The 19,319-nt window shown below is 43.2% G+C and overlaps 1 protein-coding gene across 2 annotated transcripts in view; it reads right to left on the reverse strand.

Moving 5' to 3' along the window:
• JAK1 (Janus kinase 1) overlaps positions 1-19,319 on the reverse strand; it is a 148,336-nt gene that overhangs the window by 39,665 nt on the left and 89,352 nt on the right. For both annotated transcript variants that reach the window (XM_018045131.1, XM_018045134.1), the window contains exons 2-5: positions 17,374-17,456; positions 11,350-11,548; positions 7,661-7,784; positions 719-872 (exon numbers count right to left, since the gene is read on the reverse strand). In XM_018045131.1, coding sequence (XP_017900620.1) covers positions 719-872; positions 7,661-7,784; positions 11,350-11,548; positions 17,374-17,379 — 483 coding nt within the window. In that variant the 5' untranslated portion in view covers positions 17,380-17,456. The remainder of the gene's footprint in view (positions 1-718; positions 873-7,660; positions 7,785-11,349; positions 11,549-17,373; positions 17,457-19,319) is intronic.

Consider the following 19,319-nt stretch of genomic DNA (forward strand, 5'->3'; position numbering starts at 1 on the left):
AACGCTTTTTCGTTCATAGAACTTTTCACAATTCCTTGTGTATTATCTATGTATCATTTTATCTGCTTGTTTCGTTTGTCCAACTCAATTAAATATCTGGGGCTTGCAGAGACTATGTCTGTTTTGCTCACCACAAGACAGTAGCTTAGCCAAAAGTACACAGACACTCAGAATAAGATATTTTCAGATACCTCAAGTGCATGGTACATATCTGGATGATAAAATCAGGAAGCACACAAACAAAAATGCTAGTTATCTCAGGTTAATATAATTCGGGTGACTTGAACTTCACTTCCTGGCTTTTCTCTAGTGTCTAACCATTCCACTCACCACCGCTATGACTCAGAGCAGCTACCTCCTTGCCCTCTGTGACTGCTGAGAAGCACCTTCATGACCAACCCTGCTCAATGACACCTTCCCTCACTTAGAGCTCCCCTCTGCTCTTGGCGCAGGAGGCACCACAGAGAGGAAGTAAATGGGGTTGGGGGGAAAAGGGATGGGGAAAGGCCCACAAGTGGGATAACCAGCCCCCACTGGATGCTGAACTGCCTTCCCTTCCTCTCACTGGGAGTAAGTCCAGGGCTGACGAGAACAACCCACAGAACAGGTCATAAAGCATCTAAGCGGCCACCATGGTCAGCTGTGCCAGGGAATCTGACCCCTGCCATGTCTCACCCACTCCACAAACTCCAGGCTCCCCTGGGCCCAAACGTCTTACCTGAGCAAACAGATACTCCAGTGAGCTGGCGTCAAGGAGAGGTGTTGCATCTGGAACTTTTTTTTTCTCATAGCCATTTTTCTGCTTCTTTGGAGAATGTCGCCATACTGACTGTTCGTTGTCATTGGTCCCATGCCAGTTGGTGAAATAGAACCTGAGAGGCAGGAAGATGAAGGTTAATCATGGGAAAGAGGACCTTGGTGTGCATGGGAGCGGTGTCCTGGTTCTACCCAGGGTGATCAGTGCCGCAGGCTAAACTTCCCTGAGGAAGTAAGCAAACAGATAGACCTGGGTAAGCACTTCACTGTTTATAAGGTCCTTTTCTTTCATTCTTACTAGCACTCTGTGAAGAGCGTCCTGCCAGAACCTCGCCTATGACTCAAGGAGATAAGGTGACTTCCTTAAGATCATGGAGATAGCACCTTTGACCTTCCACTGTGTCTTCCTAAACACTGCTGACTAGAACTAGATGTTAGCCCAGCCACTCGCTCCACCTTTAGTGATGCCAGCCTACCTTGAATCTAAGACCTACTTCATTCAGTTTAATATTTCTGAAATCTAGCTTAATCACACAGTTAAGTCATACAGTTAATATAGCAGTGTTTCCTATTTCTCAGATTGCTGTTACTGACACTTTATCTTACAGTGAACGAAGTTTTAAAACAGAAGAAATACATGCACACTATTTCAAGCATCAGCTGCAGTGCCCTGGCCTAATGAACACTTCATATATGCTACTTAATGTTCACAGTAACTGTACAAGTTATGTTTCGCCGCTTCCATTCTATAGAGGAGGAAACTGAGGTTCCAAGAGAGGAGGTGACCTAAGACCAAGAGCCTGTTTTCTCCACTACTTATTTTCTCTACGGAATTCTGGAAGGTATGAAGGTGAATAAGCCAAACTGATCCAGGACAGCTTTCGGTTACAGACTCAGCAGGTCCCTGGGTCTCTCTCCCTTGACAGGCCCATGTGCTGAGGAAAAACCATGACAGCATAAGGAAGGAACAAATAAAATCTCCTCCTCAAAAGGAGCTGCCATTAAACCCAGGTACCCGTCAGAGAGCTGTCCTGGCAGAACCTGGGGCATGCAGGGCCCGGCCAGGCTCTGGAAGGCAAGGGGTTCTCAGGCACAGCCCCTGCCTGCTGTGAATCCCCTTTCTAGAGGCAATCAGTCAAATGCAACAGTAATGTCAAAGTAGCAGTACCTTATTAAAGGTAAATATAAATATAACAACTGTGGTGGTATAAAGATGAATATAATTCAGGCTGGATTACTTTTTTTCTTAACTAAAACGAAATTAAAACACTTCTGCGGGGATCTAACAACACTGTGAATCCTAGGCATTGTGCCTCATAGCTAAGTTTTTCTTAAACATGAGAATCTCAGGTAAGGTACAATGGAGGTCCAAGGACGGAGAAATTGCCCCCACTGTCAGGGGCAGTGGCAGGGAAGGGTAAAGGGTTGGGAAGGGAGTTGGGACTAGAATAAACAAACACCAGGCAGGCTATGGAGTCTGGACCAGGCACAGAAGGCAGAGGAAAACCACGCGAGCCAAACTGACATGAGGTAGGATCCCCCTGGAAGATGGACTGAAATGAGAGAGGCCAAGAGACAACAGGTTCCTGCGGCAACCACCTGGGCAACGCCGTGAGCTTCGTGGGGCAGAGGCCTCAGCTGTCCTGCTCATCACTAAATCCACAGTGCCTGGCACAGAACAGGTGCTTAATACATGTTTGTTGGATGTATGAACAGCAAATGAATGACCTAATTCAAGAAGTAGTCATTAAAATGGGAGGGATGGGTAAGAAGTTACTTTAAAGGTAAAATCAACATTTTACAACTTTCCAGTGATTCTATATAACCCATCTTTTATGCAACTTACCAAAGTGACTAATAACTTGACTGTGGCCTTTGGCATCTCTCTCTCAGGCAAAAAAAGCCATATATCTACAGAGTCCACATGTAGCATAAACTGCAGCTACAGGACTGTCCCCATCTATACCCTCCTATGTGAAAGTAGAAGCCTGTAGCTCTCAGCTGCCCAAGAGGCTGGCATCCATGCTGCCCCCAGGCTGAGAAGCCTGCTCTTCAAGGGCAGAACAGAGCACAGGCCAGGAGGACTCCTCTAGGATTGGCTGCCCTGGGCAGACATAAAGTAACAGGTGAACCAGCTCCAGCAGCTAAGCAGGAAATCTGAAGCTGGGGCAGAAAAAGAGGGACAAGGCCATGGCAGACTCCTCGGACCACTGAGGGAAAACCAAAATGGAGCATTCCCATCATACATACAATAAGCTAGTGATCTATTATAAGTTCTGGGGGGTCCTGCCTGGGAGGAGACAGGTGAGAGGTCTAAATGGGATGATGAAGAGAGTAACTTAAGAGCTTCCAAGTGCTAATTATGCGCCAAGCACTCCATACACAAAGGCTCAAAGCAGGCCTCTCACAAAGAGATACGATTCCCAGGTAGTGCAGTGGGAAGGAATCCACCTGCGAGTGCAGGAGATGCGGGTGTAAGCCCTGGGTCCGGAAGACCCCTGGAAAAGGAAATGGCAACCCACTCCAGTATTCTCGCCTGCAAACTCCCGCGGACCGAGGATCCTGGCAGGCTATAGTCCACGGGGTCGGAAAGAGTTGGACACATCTGACAACTACCATTTTCCCTTCCGGGCTTCCCAGTTGGCGCTGGTGGTAACGAACCTGCCTGCCAGTGCAGGAGACATCAGGAGATGAGGGTTCAATTCCTGTGCCAGGAAGGTCCCCTGGAGGAGGGCATAGCAACCAACTCCAGCATTCTCACGTGGAGCCTGGCAGGCCCCAGTCCATGGGGTAGTAAAGAGTCGGACATGACTCTTTGAAGAGACTTAGCATGCAGCACGCATGGAAGATTACCTGGGATAATGAGGTAAAGGGATGTCAAGGGTGGAGGAAGCTGTCTGAAAGAGCAAAATTGATGACAGTTGGGCTTCCCTGGTGGCTCAGAGGTTAAAGCGTTTGCCTGCAAGGCAGGAGACCCTGGTTCGATCCCTGGGTCCGGAAGATCCCCTGGAGAAGGAAATGGCAACCCACTCCAGTATTCTTGCCTGGAAAATCCCATGGACGGAGAAGCCTAGTAGGTTACAGTCCATAGGGTCGCAAAGAGTTGGACACGACTAAGCGATTTCACTTTTCCCTGAACCAGCAAGAACCACGAATTTCCCACATCCCCGCTGAGTCTCTATGATAAAGAGCCACGCACCCAGCATACCGCCTTGGGACTGGACAAGGACATTTCCCAAGGCTGCCGTCTTTGAGTGCTATGAAACCAGCCTTGCCTTGGAAGCCTTTTGGTAAGATGTTCAACAAGATAAGGCAATGTACAATGTCTTCACTACAGAAAGGCTGAAGGGAGCCCAAAACAAGGCTGGATCTCTGGAAATTGCCTATAGGTAGAGACTGATAGCTCTCTATATAATAAGACACTAAAATGAAAAAAACCTTTAGATTAGTGACTGCCGAAATCAACATCTTCCATAAGCAACAAGGATATATTGTATGGCACAGGGCAATACAGCCATTATTTTGTAATAACTTTAAATAAAAAATACTGAATCTCAGGGCTTCCCCAGTAGTCCAATGGTCAAGACTCCACCTTGCAATGCAAGGGACACCAGTTCGATCCCTGGTCTGGGAAGATTCTACATGCCATGGAGCAACTAAGCCTGTGGGCCACAAGTACTGGGCCTTTACTCTAAGAGCCCAGGAGCCTCAACCACTGAGCGCTCAGGCCGCAACTGCTGAAGCCCGAGAGACTAGAGCCAACACTGCACAAGAGAAGCCGCTGCAGTGTGAAGCCCGCACACCACCACAAAGAGCAGCCCCCGCTCACTGCTAGAGAAAGCCTGTGTGCAGCGACGCAGACCCCCCAGTGAAGCCTGCACACCACCACAAAGAGCAGCCCCTGCTCACCGCTAGAGAAAGCCTGCGTGCAGTGACACAGACCCCCCACAACCAAAAAGTAAAGTAGTAAATCTGTTAAAAAACATATTGAATCATTATGCTATACATATGAAACAAATTACAAACTGACTATACTTCAAGAAAAATATATAAATTAGTGTAACAATGGAAATGTTTCAAGAAAAAAAAAAATCAACATCTACCTAATCGCTAATAAGACTAAACCAGTAAGCACCCTCAAGACAGAAATTGTACACTCCTTTCAAAATTAATTATCAAACCTGGGCCACCAATTCCTGATATTACAACATGCTAATGGAAAAAAATTAAGGATGACCTAAATAAATGTAATATGATAATGGACTATATTCCTTTGCAGAACGATGTGGAAGAATACTGCAGGAAGGAAGGAGGGAGGAAGGGATCATCAGACAGACAGACCCACCAATGAGAGATATGCCTTCCTTGTAAGTTTTTGAGAAAATTATACTACAGATGATTACATAGTCTAAGCTAATGTACAGATATTATATAGAACAAATTCTCTTTAGGTTTCTATAGAACCTGACTAATGGATAGTGGAATTCATTTAGAGTTTCTTAAAAGGAATAAAGAATATATTTGCCTTATATTAAGATAAATCATAAAACAATAGCTAAAAAATTATCTAAAAGCAGAACACTATAATTAAAGTACAAAAATACTACCCCAAATAGAGCTAGGATTCCCCTGAAATAGTCAGCAATATTTATTTTCATATTACACCTTCTTTAGTGGTGAGATGATGAGGTTTCAAAATTATATAGTTTGTTGTAATGCAAATGTTTTAGCTTAGGGTGGGATCTGTCCAAGTTCAAAGAGTTTGTGGTAACAAGGCAATATCCTGTTGAAGCGCAATGTCAGGTACAAAGCCAAGGTGCCGAAAATGAGGCAGCCATGAACTTCCTGGCAGCTAACGGGAACGTCTGTGTGTGTATCCAACTCTGTGAGACCCCATGATCTGTTGCCCACCAGGTTCCTCTGTCCATGGGATTCTCCAGGCACGAATACTGGAGCAGGTTGCCATTTCATTCTCCAGGGAATCTTCTCAAGCCAGGGATCAAACTTGGGTCTCTTACATTGCCTGCACTGGCGATGGGGGGTTGGGGTGGGTGTCTTTACCACTAGCACCACCTGGGAATTCCCAACAGAAATGGGGAGCTGTCAAAGACAGCTTTTCATCATGAGGCATTCACATGACCAACCAAGAGGATTCTAGTGCTAACAAGACCAGTCACTATGTATGTAACTTTGAGTAACTCACTTGTGTTTTTTGGACATCAGTTTCCCCCTAAAAAATAGGAAGAGCTGAATCAGGCAAACTCAGGTCCCTTCCAAGTCCCATATTCTACCATTCTAGAATCTGAGTCTAAATACCTAGAGGGAAAGAACTAGAACTGAGTGACAAGCCTCCTTCCCAGACAAATACATGTTTCGATGTTGGGTTGCAGAGCCAACCCCCAGGCCACAGAAACAGGATTACACTCTGAAAAATAAATCCAAAGTTAGCCAGAAGGCTCAGCTGGGTGGGATGAACATTTCCCTAAACCTGAGGTATGAAATCTCTCATGACACACACCTCTCAAGGTGAGACCAAGGGTGAGTAAGAAGGGAGGAGAAAATCAGCCCAGGATGATTATCAAAGAATGTACATCTGGTTCAGCTTCCACTGAGAAAAACACCCAGCCACTGCAGAATGGTAATAACTCTACTGACCCTTCAATGGAAATAGCAGTTAAGGTACTGTGGAGAGCCTCTGAGATCCCCAGGCTGTTCTACACGAACCTGCATTCCAGTAGCACCTGAGCCAACTCACTGACTTAACCCCCTCTAGGTACCGTTAAGATTCTTTTCAAAAAGAATTCACCCTATTTATCAGCTTCACTGTTAAATACACGTGTGAACCTGTGGTTAACTGGTGGTAGGTGGTTTAGTTGCTAAGTCGTGTCTGATTCTTGTGACCCCCATGGACTATAGCCCTCCAGGTTCCTTTGTCCATGGGATTCTCCAAGCAAGAATACTGGAGTGGGTTGCCATTTCCTTCTCCAGACAATCTTCCCAACCCAGGAATCGAATCCACGTCTCCTGTATTGCAGGCAGATTCTTTACCAACTGAGCTAAAGGGAAGCTTGTGGTTAACTAGTATCTCATAAACACACTTCTAATTCAACATACAGATCAAACATGTTTATAAACTCAAGAGATTATAGTGATGAAGTACTGACTATGCCACTTTAGGAGACTATGTGACACTTAACAAAGTCTACAATATGGGAGGAAAGATAAAATATTCACTAGAAGAAAAACTATAGCCCCACTAGACCAAAGTCCTTAGGCAGTGGATTGAAACACCCACCGCTTTAGAACAAGACCAAGCTAGGATTTCTAGGTTTCCACTTCAGGCAGTGTTTTTCAAGCTATCTAGTAAGAAATATCTTATTACACAATGAGCTAAAACATATAGATAATGTATTAAGAAACATTTTATTATACCAAGACCTAGAACATACAGATTATATATTAGGAAACATTTTATTATACCATGACCTAGAACATACAGATTAATCTCAAACTACATATCTAAAAATAATATTCTTAGGTTATGTACATATGCTGATATTATCTATTCTCATCCATCTCTCTTTCTAAAAAAATTTCTGGTCATAACTCTCTAAATTAAACTCATAACCATAATCCGCTGAATGAAAAACTCTGCTGTAAGGTACTAATTCTATTCAAAATGCCCTCTGCTTTTTAATGATTTCTTTTCTAAAATGCAACAGAGGAAGGTGATCCAACTTATCCTGAATTATTTTCCAAATACTGAAGAAGTCTTTTCTCATAGCAAGCAAATACAAAACTTACAGATTACAAAAATGACTACACTGCCCCTTGCTAAGTGACTTGGGCCTCCAGGCTAACCATCGGGCGTCACTGCACGAGACAGACTGGCCGGCACCCATACCTCATCCGGTAGTGGAGCCGGAGTGATGTTTTGTCATCGACGGTGATGGTGCGATTCGGAGCATACCAGAGCTTGGTGTTCTCATCATACAGGGCAAAGAGGTTGTGACACAGAGGAGAGATACCTAGGGAAAAGTAAAGAATGGATCAGAAAATTAAAGACAGTAGATCTGGCCATCTTTTTTCAAAGCACCACATACGTAAAGACCGGCAATTCTCTCATTCAAAAAGAATCCAGGTCGTATTTGCATCCTCTTGGAGCTAAATACAACTTGAACCATGCACAATCAGGCAGTTTTAAACATAATAATAAAAAATTATGGCTCCCCAGGAATATGGACTATAGCACCTGGCAAACCATTTAAATGGTAAAAAACCATTTAAAAATAAAAGTCTAATAATATTTCTCACTACAGTGTCTGTGGCAGTCTTACCAAATTCTGCTTCAAAGAAAAAAAGGCCATCTGAGAGAGTCCCAGACTCCACCTGTTTTTCACCTTGCTAATCACAGTGAGAAGCACTCTTAGAATTTAAGAAATCCTTGATCTATCTCCTACAGAGTGTTTAAACAGTTCTAACATACTCTGATTACACATTAAACATGCAAATATGTTCCTGGCAGTAGCATGTGAAATGTGTGTTGGAATAAATAACCAAAGTGATTAAAATCTATTACCATTAATGGTTAATACACTTTGAAAGTACTCTGTATAGTTACTTAAGTATTTTTTACTAGTAGCCAACTAGCAAGAGCATAACTGTTGACAACAGGTGGCCTTGCCTCCCTACAAATGCTCCCTTGCCTCCCTATTCAACTAACTACCTCCTTTGATGCAAGGATGTTGGAAGCGATTAGGGAGATGATGAAGCCAGGAAAGTACCTTTTCACTCAACTTCTGAGCCCATGATTAAAATTACACACACCTGTAATCTAAAAGTGTGGGAGAAGGTTGGAGAATGATTACAAATAATCAATTATTGTTGATATTTTCATGTGTGGTCAGGCCTCAAACAAAGATACAATGAACTTGTATGGCAAACCAAAACCAGGAGGGCGGGCGGGACATGAGGTAGCTGGCACTTGATTCTCAGCTCAGATACGTGGAGACAGACAGACACTGACTGGGGCCCCCACAGACCCTGGCCACCTAGGCAGGGACTCTCTCCTATGCACACACTAAGAAGTTACAGGTTTCTTGACTTCTTCATGCTTCTGCTGAATACCTCAACTTCTGTTTCTCAAATTATTTGGGAGTTACTTCTTCAGAGTTACACTACTGCACGTAGCAGAGAAGACGGAGCTAAACTTCAAAGAGCATTTTCCCTTGGAAACTATGGTGAATGGCTTTTGGATCCAGTATTACTAGGACTATATTTCAGGTAAACAACGGATTTTCATTCATAAACTGGCTTCTGTGGACTGGTCTGGAAACCTAGCTTTTCTTTATAGATATCCATATTTGAATATGAAACATGTATTTGAAGCATAATTTATCTGTAATCAAACAGATAAGTCTACAATTCTATCCCAGGTCCCATTCAGACAATATCACTACTTAAAAAAAGAAGATCAAAGATACCTATGCAGTACCAACATTTACTGAGGACTTAGTACCAGGCATCAGGCTAACACACTCTACATCTATTACCTTTTAATTCTCCTAATACCTCTTGTGGTTAAGTATTATTTCTGCCATTTTACAAAGAAACTGAGATTTAGTCTGATTCAAGGTTGTTCAACTAGTAAAATGCAAGACTGGCATTCAAACCCAGATAGAGCTACCGAGGGAGGTAAAATAATGAGAGAGAAAAGAACAAAAATCTGTCCTATCTATATTGGTAAAATGGAGAAGGCAGTGGCACCCCACTCCAGTACTCTTGCCTGGAAAATCCCATGGACAGAGGAGCCTGGTGGGCTGCAGTCCATGGGGTCGCTAAGAGTCGGACACGACTGAGCGACTTCCCTTTCACTTCTCACTTTCATGCATTGGAGAAGGAAATGGCAACCCACTCCAGTGTTCTTGCCTGGAGGATCCCAGGGACGGCGGAGCCTGGTGGGCTGCCGTCTATGGGGTCGCATAGAGTTGGACACAACTAAAGTGACTTAGCAGCAGCAGCATATTGGTAAAAAATGAGAATACTGCCCCCAAAACATCATGTACCATAATAATAATAATAGCTACAAGAATCTGTGTATTTCATATTCATATATTAATTTCTGCAACAATCCCCTGAGCTGGTTACAAAAGCTAATAATCATCGTCTACTGACTGGGCTTAAAAACTGATGCCCCACACTGACCCTGAGCTCAAAGTAACAGGATACAGGGGCTGAATCTGTCTTCAGATTCACAGGCTCTCCCTCTCACCTCTTGTAACAGCAGTTCCTCAACCTCTCACTAACTGCAGGCTGACAATTCTGCACAAATGATCCTTGCTAACAAACTAAGGTTTATACCTGCTATGCTAATGGCAAAACACTTGACTAAGAGAATAAACACCATAAACCAAATCTTAAGAGAAAGGGGAAAATGTTTTTTAAAAATGTCTTAGAACCACCAATTTACATCTAGTTGTTTGGCTATTAATAATTACAAATACTTTTAAAGCTGCTGTCATACCAACCTCTCCCCTTTTATTTGAACTCTGGTATTTAAAGAATTTTAAGCAGAAAGACAGATCAGAAAGAAAATGGGTTTTCTAGACGAACCTAACTCGGGGCTGGCTCTGAGACAGGTAGCTCATTCTGGCAACAGCCATACAATCCCCCCACCACCCTCATTGTAATAATCCTCAGAGTTGCTCTGAGGAATAAAGATGATGTAAGTAAAGCACGGATCAGGCTACCTGCCATCACAGCTAGTGAATCCACCATGATGAAATGAGTTGATTTTTTAAAAACAGCTTTACTGAAATTTGCATACCAAAAAGTTCACCCATTTTAAGTGTATAATTCAATGAATTTTCATATACTTACAAAGCTGTACAATCATCACCAACCTCCAAGTGGATTAGACCTTTCAGTTTCTATCAATTAACTTTACCTGTCATTTAAAAGCAGGTAGGCAAAAACTGCCAATGACCCCAAGTTTAAAGGATAATGAAAGGGGTTTTATTTTGTTAGATTGGTTTCCCACCTTCTGAGGGCAAAAGGATTGTGTTGTTCACAGCTTCACTGTCCTTCCTTTTCACAACTTGGTAAGCTGACCAAGCCACAAAGTGACACTTAACTTCTCACTTCAATTTAGCATCATGATATTGCTGGGGCAGGGAGGAGGGTGTCAGGCACAAAAGAGGCAGGCCATGGCAGCATAAGGACAGATCACATTTTTCAGAAGATTTAAACTATTAACATACTGAGAGATGGTACTTACTGAGCTTGTAACTTTGTGCTTTATTCATTTAGTGCTGACATTATTCCAATTTCATAGATACAGGCGAAATTAGAAAACTAAGCATCATTTTCTTAGACCCCATTAGTGACAGAGAAGGAGTAAGTCACCTTGCAATGAAGACAGTAAAAAGTGAAATTCTCAGAATTAAATTCACCGGCCTAAGGTTGAATGCCATTCAGTGGCTGAGGCTGGGCAGAACAGCTGAGCCCCAGAGCCCACCCCTCTTTCCCCCCGGTGGAGCTGCCAGGGGCAGAGACCAGGCGCTGCTAGGGCCCTGGGCAGCTGCTGGTACTCACAGCACTCCTGCGCCGCCCGGATGCACAGCTCCTCCGCTGTGTACTCTCCGCCGCCCAGCCGGAGAGGCTCCCTATCCGACAGGTAGAAGAGCACCTCCACCCCCGGCTCAGGGGCCTCCAGATTCATCTCCGCCTTCTTGGAGCTCCTCATTTTAGCACAGAAAGCCATGGCACTGCAGTCCTCTTTTATGTTTAGATACTGGAGTGGAAGGAAAATGAGATTACATGGTCATTCTAGGTGCTAAAAGTTGGTCAAAGAGTGTTTTGAAGGGAAGCAAGTAGAAAGATATGGTATTAGATAAGGACCTCCCTCCTGCTCCTTCCCTCCCTGAAAATCAAACGCATGGGAGCTTACAGCAGGAGCAACCATGGAAGGTTATCAATTATGCACTCTAATGAATAAATTATTGTAATACCATATTCTCAAAAATCAGAGTGATTAGACATGACCTGAATTTATATTCTCTATTTCCACATAAGTTGTAGCTGAAAAATGTGTCTCATTCTGGAACCACTTATGTTAATGTTATAATATTCCTGCTACCACTAGCTCTACTGGCACAAATTATACTGCCTTTTAATTTTATGTCTATCGCCCAGTAAATGACAAGCTCAGTGAGGGCATTAACTATCCTTACTTATCTTCATGCCCCTAGAATCTAACTCGGGGCTGACTCTGAGACAGTACACACACAAGGACTACGGACTCGTGTTCATAAACTACATGGACAGCTCACGAGAATTAATGAGCGCAGCCAGGCCCCTTGACCCCACAGATGGGGAGGTCAACGGGCAGCACTCTGTGGCACCAGAATGTGAGGGAGAAGCCTTGCTTTCGAAGGTCAGAACCCAAGAGTGAGAAGTTTGCAACTAAGTTACTCACCTGAGCCCCCTTAGTGGGGACAGCAACTAGAATCAAAGAGCCAACCTCAGCAAACTTAATCTTGGGTGCAGAGAGAAAAGAGGGGAAAACTAGAGAAAGCCTTATGTGTTCTTTCTTCCCTCACCCCAACACCAAAGGCCTCAAACTAACTTCTCTGACCCCAGGTTCCTACCTTCCTCCTGCCTATCAAGCCAACCTTCACTTAGCCCCCAAAGCACACATCACACCCTCTAAAGACTCCCCATTAATCTAGAGACCAACTCTAAGCTCCTAATAGAGGCCTTTCCTCACCTGGCCAGCTAGCTTCACGGGACTCATCTCACATCACCCTCAGTCTCTTACTTCAGGCTTGAAATCCACAAAGCTGCCATCTTCCTATTACCTACCCCCTAGTCCACCCACCACCAATGTAATTTTTCTAATTTTCCTACCTTTGCTCAGGCTGATCCTCCACCAGGAGTACCTTCGCACCTTATCCCTTTCATGGCAAACTTCAATTTTCTTTAGAACTCAGCTTGGATATTACCTCCTGCAGGAAGCCTCGACTGAACCTCCATCCCACCTCCCCATCTCCTGAGTTAGATGCCCTCTCTCAAACTCACCACTCTGCACTGAGCACACTGAATTACGATCCTCTTATTCACATGTCTGTCTCTCTCTCACTCCCACGTGCTGTGAGGTCCTTAAGGACAAGGACTATGTCGCCCATCTCTGTATCACCAGTGCCTAGTACAGAGCTTGCAGAATGACCCTAAACAAGTTACCGAAGGAGGGCCACTGTCAATTCTCTTCATCAAATCCCTGTGCTTAGTCTATTAGCTGCCCCTGTGAAGAGATACTTACAGGAAGGACACAAACCAGGTACTCCTCAATGCCACAAACTAAGAGGCGTTTGGTTTTACTTGTTTAATCACCAAAGTAAATCTGAAGATCAAATGTTTTCAAAGACTAGGCAGAAAGATTAGCTTGTAACTGATCTTAAGGTTCAGATCAACTATCAAACAAGAAAGCTTTAAAACCCAGCACTGGGCTTCCAACTCTACCCTCCAATGAAAAATAAGACATGAAAAAACAGTAGCTCAAGTCTGCTTCATAACATAAGAAAAAATTTCTCTTTAAGACTCTGAACAAACAAAGCAGGGGAAGAATTCAAAGATGGTGTTATATCCTTTTACTGTAAAAATATAATCAGGCAAGTATTCATAATTATATATGTAGAAGATGTGGGACCACCTGAAATAGAAAAAGAATATACAATGTCCAACAGGAGAGGGTTCAGTAAACAAAATTAAGAATATCAACACAAAGGAATACTATGAGGCTGTTCAGTTCAGGTCAGTTCAGTCATTCAGTTGTGTCTGACTCTTTTGACCCCATGGACTGCAGCACGGCAGGCCTCTCTGTTCATCACCAACTCCTGGAATTTACTCAAATTTCGTCCATTGAGTCGGTGATGCCATCCAACCATCTCATCATCTGTCATCCCCTCTCCTCCTGCCTTCAATCTTTCCCAGCATCAAGGTCGTTTCAAATGAGTCAGCTCTTCCCATCAGGTGGCCAAAGTATTGCAGATTCAGCTTCAACATCAGTCCTTCCAATGCATATTCAGGACTGATCTCCCTTAGGATGGACTGGCTGGATCTCCTTGCAGTCCAAGGGACTTGCAAGAGTCTCCTCCAACACCACCGTTCAAAAGCATCAATTCTTCGGCGCTCAGCTTTCTTTATAGTCCAACTCTCACATCCATACACGTCTACTGGAAAAACCACAGCCTTAACTAGCTGGACCTTTGTTGGCAAAGTAATGTCTCTGCTTTTAATATGCTGTCTAGGTTGATCATAACTTTCCTCCCAAGGAGTTAAGCGTCTTTTAATTTCATGGCTGCAGTCACCATCCGCAGTGATTTTGGAGCCCCCCTAAAAATAAAGTCAGCCACTGTTTCCACTGTTTCTCCATTTATTTGCCATGAAGTGATAGGACCAGATGCCATGATCTTAGTTTTCTGAATGTTGAGCTTTAAGCCAACTTTTCACACTCCTCTTTCATCAAGAGGCTCTTTCGTTCCTCTTCACTTTCTGCCTTAAGGGTGGTGCCATTTGCATATCTGAGGTTATTGATATTTCTCCCAGCAATCTTGATTCTAGCTTGTGCTTCCTCCAGCCCAGCGTTTCTCATGATGTACTCGGCATAGAAGTTAAATAAACAGGGTGACAATATACAGCCTTGACGTACTCCTTTTCCTATTTGGAACCAGTCTGTTGTTCCATGTCCAGTTCTAACTGTTGCTTCCTGACCTGCATATAGGTTGCTCAAGAGCAGGTCAGGTGGTCTGGTATTCCCATCTCTTTCGGAATTTTCCAGTTTGTTGTGATCCACACAGTCAAAGGCTTTGGCATGGTCAATTAAGCAGAAATAGATGTTTTTCTGGAACTCTCTTGCTTTTTCCATGATCCAGCCAATATTGGCAATTTGATCTCTGGTTCTTCTGCCTTTTCTAAAACCAGCTTGAACATCTGGAAGTTCATGGTTCACGTATTGCTGAAGCCTGGCTTGGAGAATTTTGAAAATTACTTTACTAGCATGTTAGATGAATGCAATTGTGCGGTAGTTTGAGCATTCTTTGGCATTGCCTTTCTTTGGGATTGGAATGAAAACTGACCTTTTCCAGTCCTGTGGCCACTGCTGAGTTTCCCACATTTGCTGACATATCGAGTGCATCATCTTTTAGGATCTGAAAAAGCTCAGCTGGCATTCCATCACCTCCACCAGCTTTGTTCGTAGTAGATGCATCCTTAAGCCCACTTGACTTCACATTTCCGGATGTCTGGCTCTAGGGGAGTGATCACACCATTGTGATTAACTGGGTCATGAAGATCTTTTTCTGTACAGTTCTTCTGTGTATTCTTGCCACCTCTTAATATTTCTGCTTCTGTTAGGTCCATACCATTTCTGTCTTTTATTGAGCCCATCTTTGCATGAAATGTTCCCTTGGCATCTCTAATTTTCTTGAACAGATCTCTAGTCTTTCCCATTCTATTGTTTTCGTCTATTTCTTTCAACTGATCACTGAGAAAGGCTTCCTTATTTCTCCTTACTATTCTTTGGAACTCTGCATTCAAATGGGTATATCTTTCCTTTTCTCCTTTGCTTTTTGCTTCTCTTCTTTTCATAGCTATTTGCAAGGCCTCCTCAGACAGCTGTTTTGCTTTTTTGAATTTCTTTTTCTTGGGGATGGTCTTGCTCCCTGTCTCCTGTACAATGTCATGAACCTCATTCCATAGTTTATCAGGCACTCTATCAGATCTAGTCCCTTAAATCTATTTCTCACTTCCACTGTATAATCATAAGGGATTTGACTTAGGTCATACCTGAATGGTCTATGGTTTTCCCTACTTTCTTCAATTTCAGTCTGAATTTGGCAATAAGGAGTTCATGATCTGAGCCACAGTCAGCTCCTGGTCTTGTTTTTGCTGACTGTATAGAGCTTCTCCATCTTTGGCTGCAAAGAATATAATCAATCTGATTTTGGTGTTGACCACCTGGTGATGTCCATGCGTAGAGTCTTCTCTTGTGTTGTTGGAAGAGGGTGTTTGCTATGACTAGTGCGTTCTCTTGGCAAAACTCTGTTAGCCTTTGCCCTGATTCATTCCATACTCCAAGGCCAAATTTGCCTGTTACTCTAGGTGTTTCTTGACTTCCTACTTTTGCATTCCAGTCCCCTATAATGAAAAGGACATGTTTTTTGAGTGTTAATTCTAGAAGGTCTTGTAGATCTTCATAGAACCGTTCAACTTCAGCTTCTTCAGCATTACTGGTCAGGGCATAGACTTGGATTATTGTGATATTGAATGGTTTGCCTTGGAAATTAATAGAGATCATTCTGTCGTTTTTGAGATTGCATCCAAGTACTGCATTTCAGACTCTTTTGTTGACTATGATGGCTACTCCATTTCTTCTAAGGGATTCTTGCCCACAGTAGTAGATGGTATTGAGATAAATGGTCATCTGAGTTAAATTCACCCATTCCAGTCCATTTTAGCTTGCTGATTCCTAAAACGTCAACATTCATTCTTGCCGTCTCCTGTTTGACCACTTCCAATTTGCCTTAATTCATGGACCTAACATTCCAGGTTCCTATGCAATATTGCTCTTTACAGCACTGGACCTTGCTTCCATCACCAGTCATATCCAGAACTGGGTGTTGTTTTTGCTTTGGCTCTGTCTCTTCATTCTTTCTGGAGTTGTTTCTCCACTGATCTCCAGTAGCATATTGGGCACCTACTGACCTGGGGAGTTCACCTTTCAGTGTCCTCTCTTTTTGTCTTTTCATACTGTTCATGGGGTTCTCAAGGCAAGAACACTGAAGTGGTCTGCTGTTCCCTTCTCCAGTGAACCACATTTTGTCACAACTCTCCACCACGACTTGTCCGTCTTGGGTGGCCCTACACGGCATGGCTCATAGTTTCATTAAGTTAGACAAGGCTGTGGTCAATATGATTAGGTGGGTTAGTTTTTTGTGACTGTGGTTTTCATTCTGTCTGCCCTCTGATGGAGAAGGATAAGAGGCTTATGTAAGCTTCCTGATGGGAGAGACTGAGGGGGAAACTGGGTCTTGTTCTGATGGGCAGGACCATGTTCAATAAACTTTAATCTAATTTTCTGTTGATGGGTGGAACTGTATTCCCTCCCTGCTATTTCCCTGGGGTCAAACTATGGTGGAGGTAATGAAGATAATGGTGACCTCCCTCAAAAGAGGCTGTTAAGGTGACATAAAGCTATCTGAACCAATGGCTGAAAGATGTCTGTGACACACTGCAAAATGAAAAAGGATAGTATGTACATTATGACCCTTCTGGTACTGCATATCTACAATCTGGAAAAACAGACAATAAATTGCTAACAGTGGTGAACATGTAGGAGGAGTTATGAGGGAAGTTTGACTTTACACTTCCCATTCTTCTGTAGTTAAAAAAAAAATCTCCAAAGTAGCACATGCAACATTTGGAATGAAGAAAAATTAACAATATAGAAAAATAAATGGCTACAGTAAGGTAGTACTACAAGTTTAAGATCAGTTTCATTATTCTTTACAGAGACTATTTTCTGTTTTGTCTTTCTTTTAAATATGCAAATGTACATACCTGCATTTATCCGGCTGTCCAATATCCCCTAAAATGTAGACTGTGTTTTCTTCTCTACTTTCCAAAACCCATTCAGAGCTGAGCTAAAAACAAAGATAAATAAATAAGTCAGCTGCAGAGGTAACTGCATCAGAAAATAAGAGGACACCTTCATGAAGGAAGCAGCCTCAACCAAAAGCAGGCAGGAAAAAGCATTTCAGAGGAAGAAGCAGGGGGAGGGAAAACACTGATGAGGACACAGAGGATAGAGAGGCATCTTAGAGCATAAAAATCAAACAAGACATTATTTTCACTGCTTCACGGAAGAAGCCAGGGACTTTCGCTTTGTGGCACAGAGTGCCCTGTCCATGTGAGGACCATGTATGTTTTCTGTCAACAACCGCTCTCTCCCCTGAGGCTGTGCACAACAGTTTAGGATACCCAAAGATGCGAACTTTTATTTCCCATTTCCACTTCCTTTAGAATTACCCTCCTCCCAATCCAGTTTACCCATGGCTTCATTTTAATGGTGAAACAGCAGATGGTATGGTGATAGGAGGAGGGCCTGAGAACAAATCTGACCAATGATGCTTTCAATTCAAGAAAAAATTTTTTGAGTCATTTTTATCTGAAAACTTAGGCAGCAAATAAAGGCCCTCCCAACTTGCCAACCTCACCTCAAAGCCTTAATCATACTGAACAAGAATACTATCTTGGTTCTGTAGAATTAAAGTGCCTGGTCCCATTCTTACCACTAACCACCAAAACCACCACCACACACAGCTCTGTATTGTTTTAACAAATATCCTTGGTGCTTCTCACAAACTCTTTTTTAAGAGTAAGACTAAACTGTGCTTGCAAGTAAGGAGTAACCACTCTTAATGATTTGAAAACGGCTGCCAAATTAATAGAGATTATTGTCTCAGTTTTCTGTTGGCCATTCCACACATTTTACCAGAATCTAGCTTTAGGAAGAGTGCAGTCCCACGCATTACATGGCAGAAGTGGAGGGGTGCCTGGGGACAGGGAGATGAGTTACCTCTGAGGCTGCAAGGCCAGCATTCTCACAGGACCTTACAGTCGAGGTGGGAGACAACACAAATGAACACGCAAAAGCAACCTAAAATCAGAACAGTGGGTGTGGCTTGATGTCACCTTTATGACCATTGCTAATTCGGTGACTGATACTGGACAGGGCTTCTCTGGGAAGGCTTGGTGCAGTGTGTGTGCAGGCTCCATCACTCAGTTGTGTCTTTGCAACCCCATGGACTCTTTGTGATCCCATGGACTGCAGCTTGCCAGGCTCCTCTGTCCATGAAAATTTTCAGACAAGAACCCTGGAGTGGGTTGCCATTTCCTACTCCAGGGGATTTTCCCAACCCGGAGATCACACTCGAGTCTCTTGTGTCTCCTGCATTGGCAGGTAGACTCGATACCACTGTAGCACCTAGGAAGCCCTCTTTCTGCAGCGTATAAGGCAAAACTAATGACAGGAGGCCGGGCAGAGGATATGATACAAATTTTGATGTGATGACTTTGACTTGGCTATTTTGTCATGAACCATTTTTTAAAAATTCAAACAACAAAACACTATACTTTCAGCTTCAAATTTTTATATAACCAATTGACTTAACTAGATAAATAGATACGCTGCCCTGCAGCAAAACAGAAACCTGAAATGAGCTACATGCTAATACCCTGCTTTGGCTCAGAAGCAGGGATTCAAATCCCATATTTAGGAGACTCATCCAACAATTATTTTTGAGCAGTTCTTCATGCCAGAAGCTGAGATGCATCAAAGAGGGTGCAATGAAGAAGAGCAATATGGTCACTGCTCATGTGGCGCTTACAGTCCACAGGACTAACAGAATCAAAGAAAGATGCACAGAAAGATGTAATTACACAGAACTTAAAAATGCTGTGAAGGAAAAAGAGCATATAATGATGAATGTGATCCAGTATGGAAC

Source organism: Capra hircus, chromosome 3 (assembly GCF_001704415.2).
Source record: "Capra hircus breed San Clemente chromosome 3, ASM170441v1, whole genome shotgun sequence".
Lineage (NCBI taxonomy): Eukaryota > Metazoa > Chordata > Mammalia > Artiodactyla > Bovidae > Capra > Capra hircus.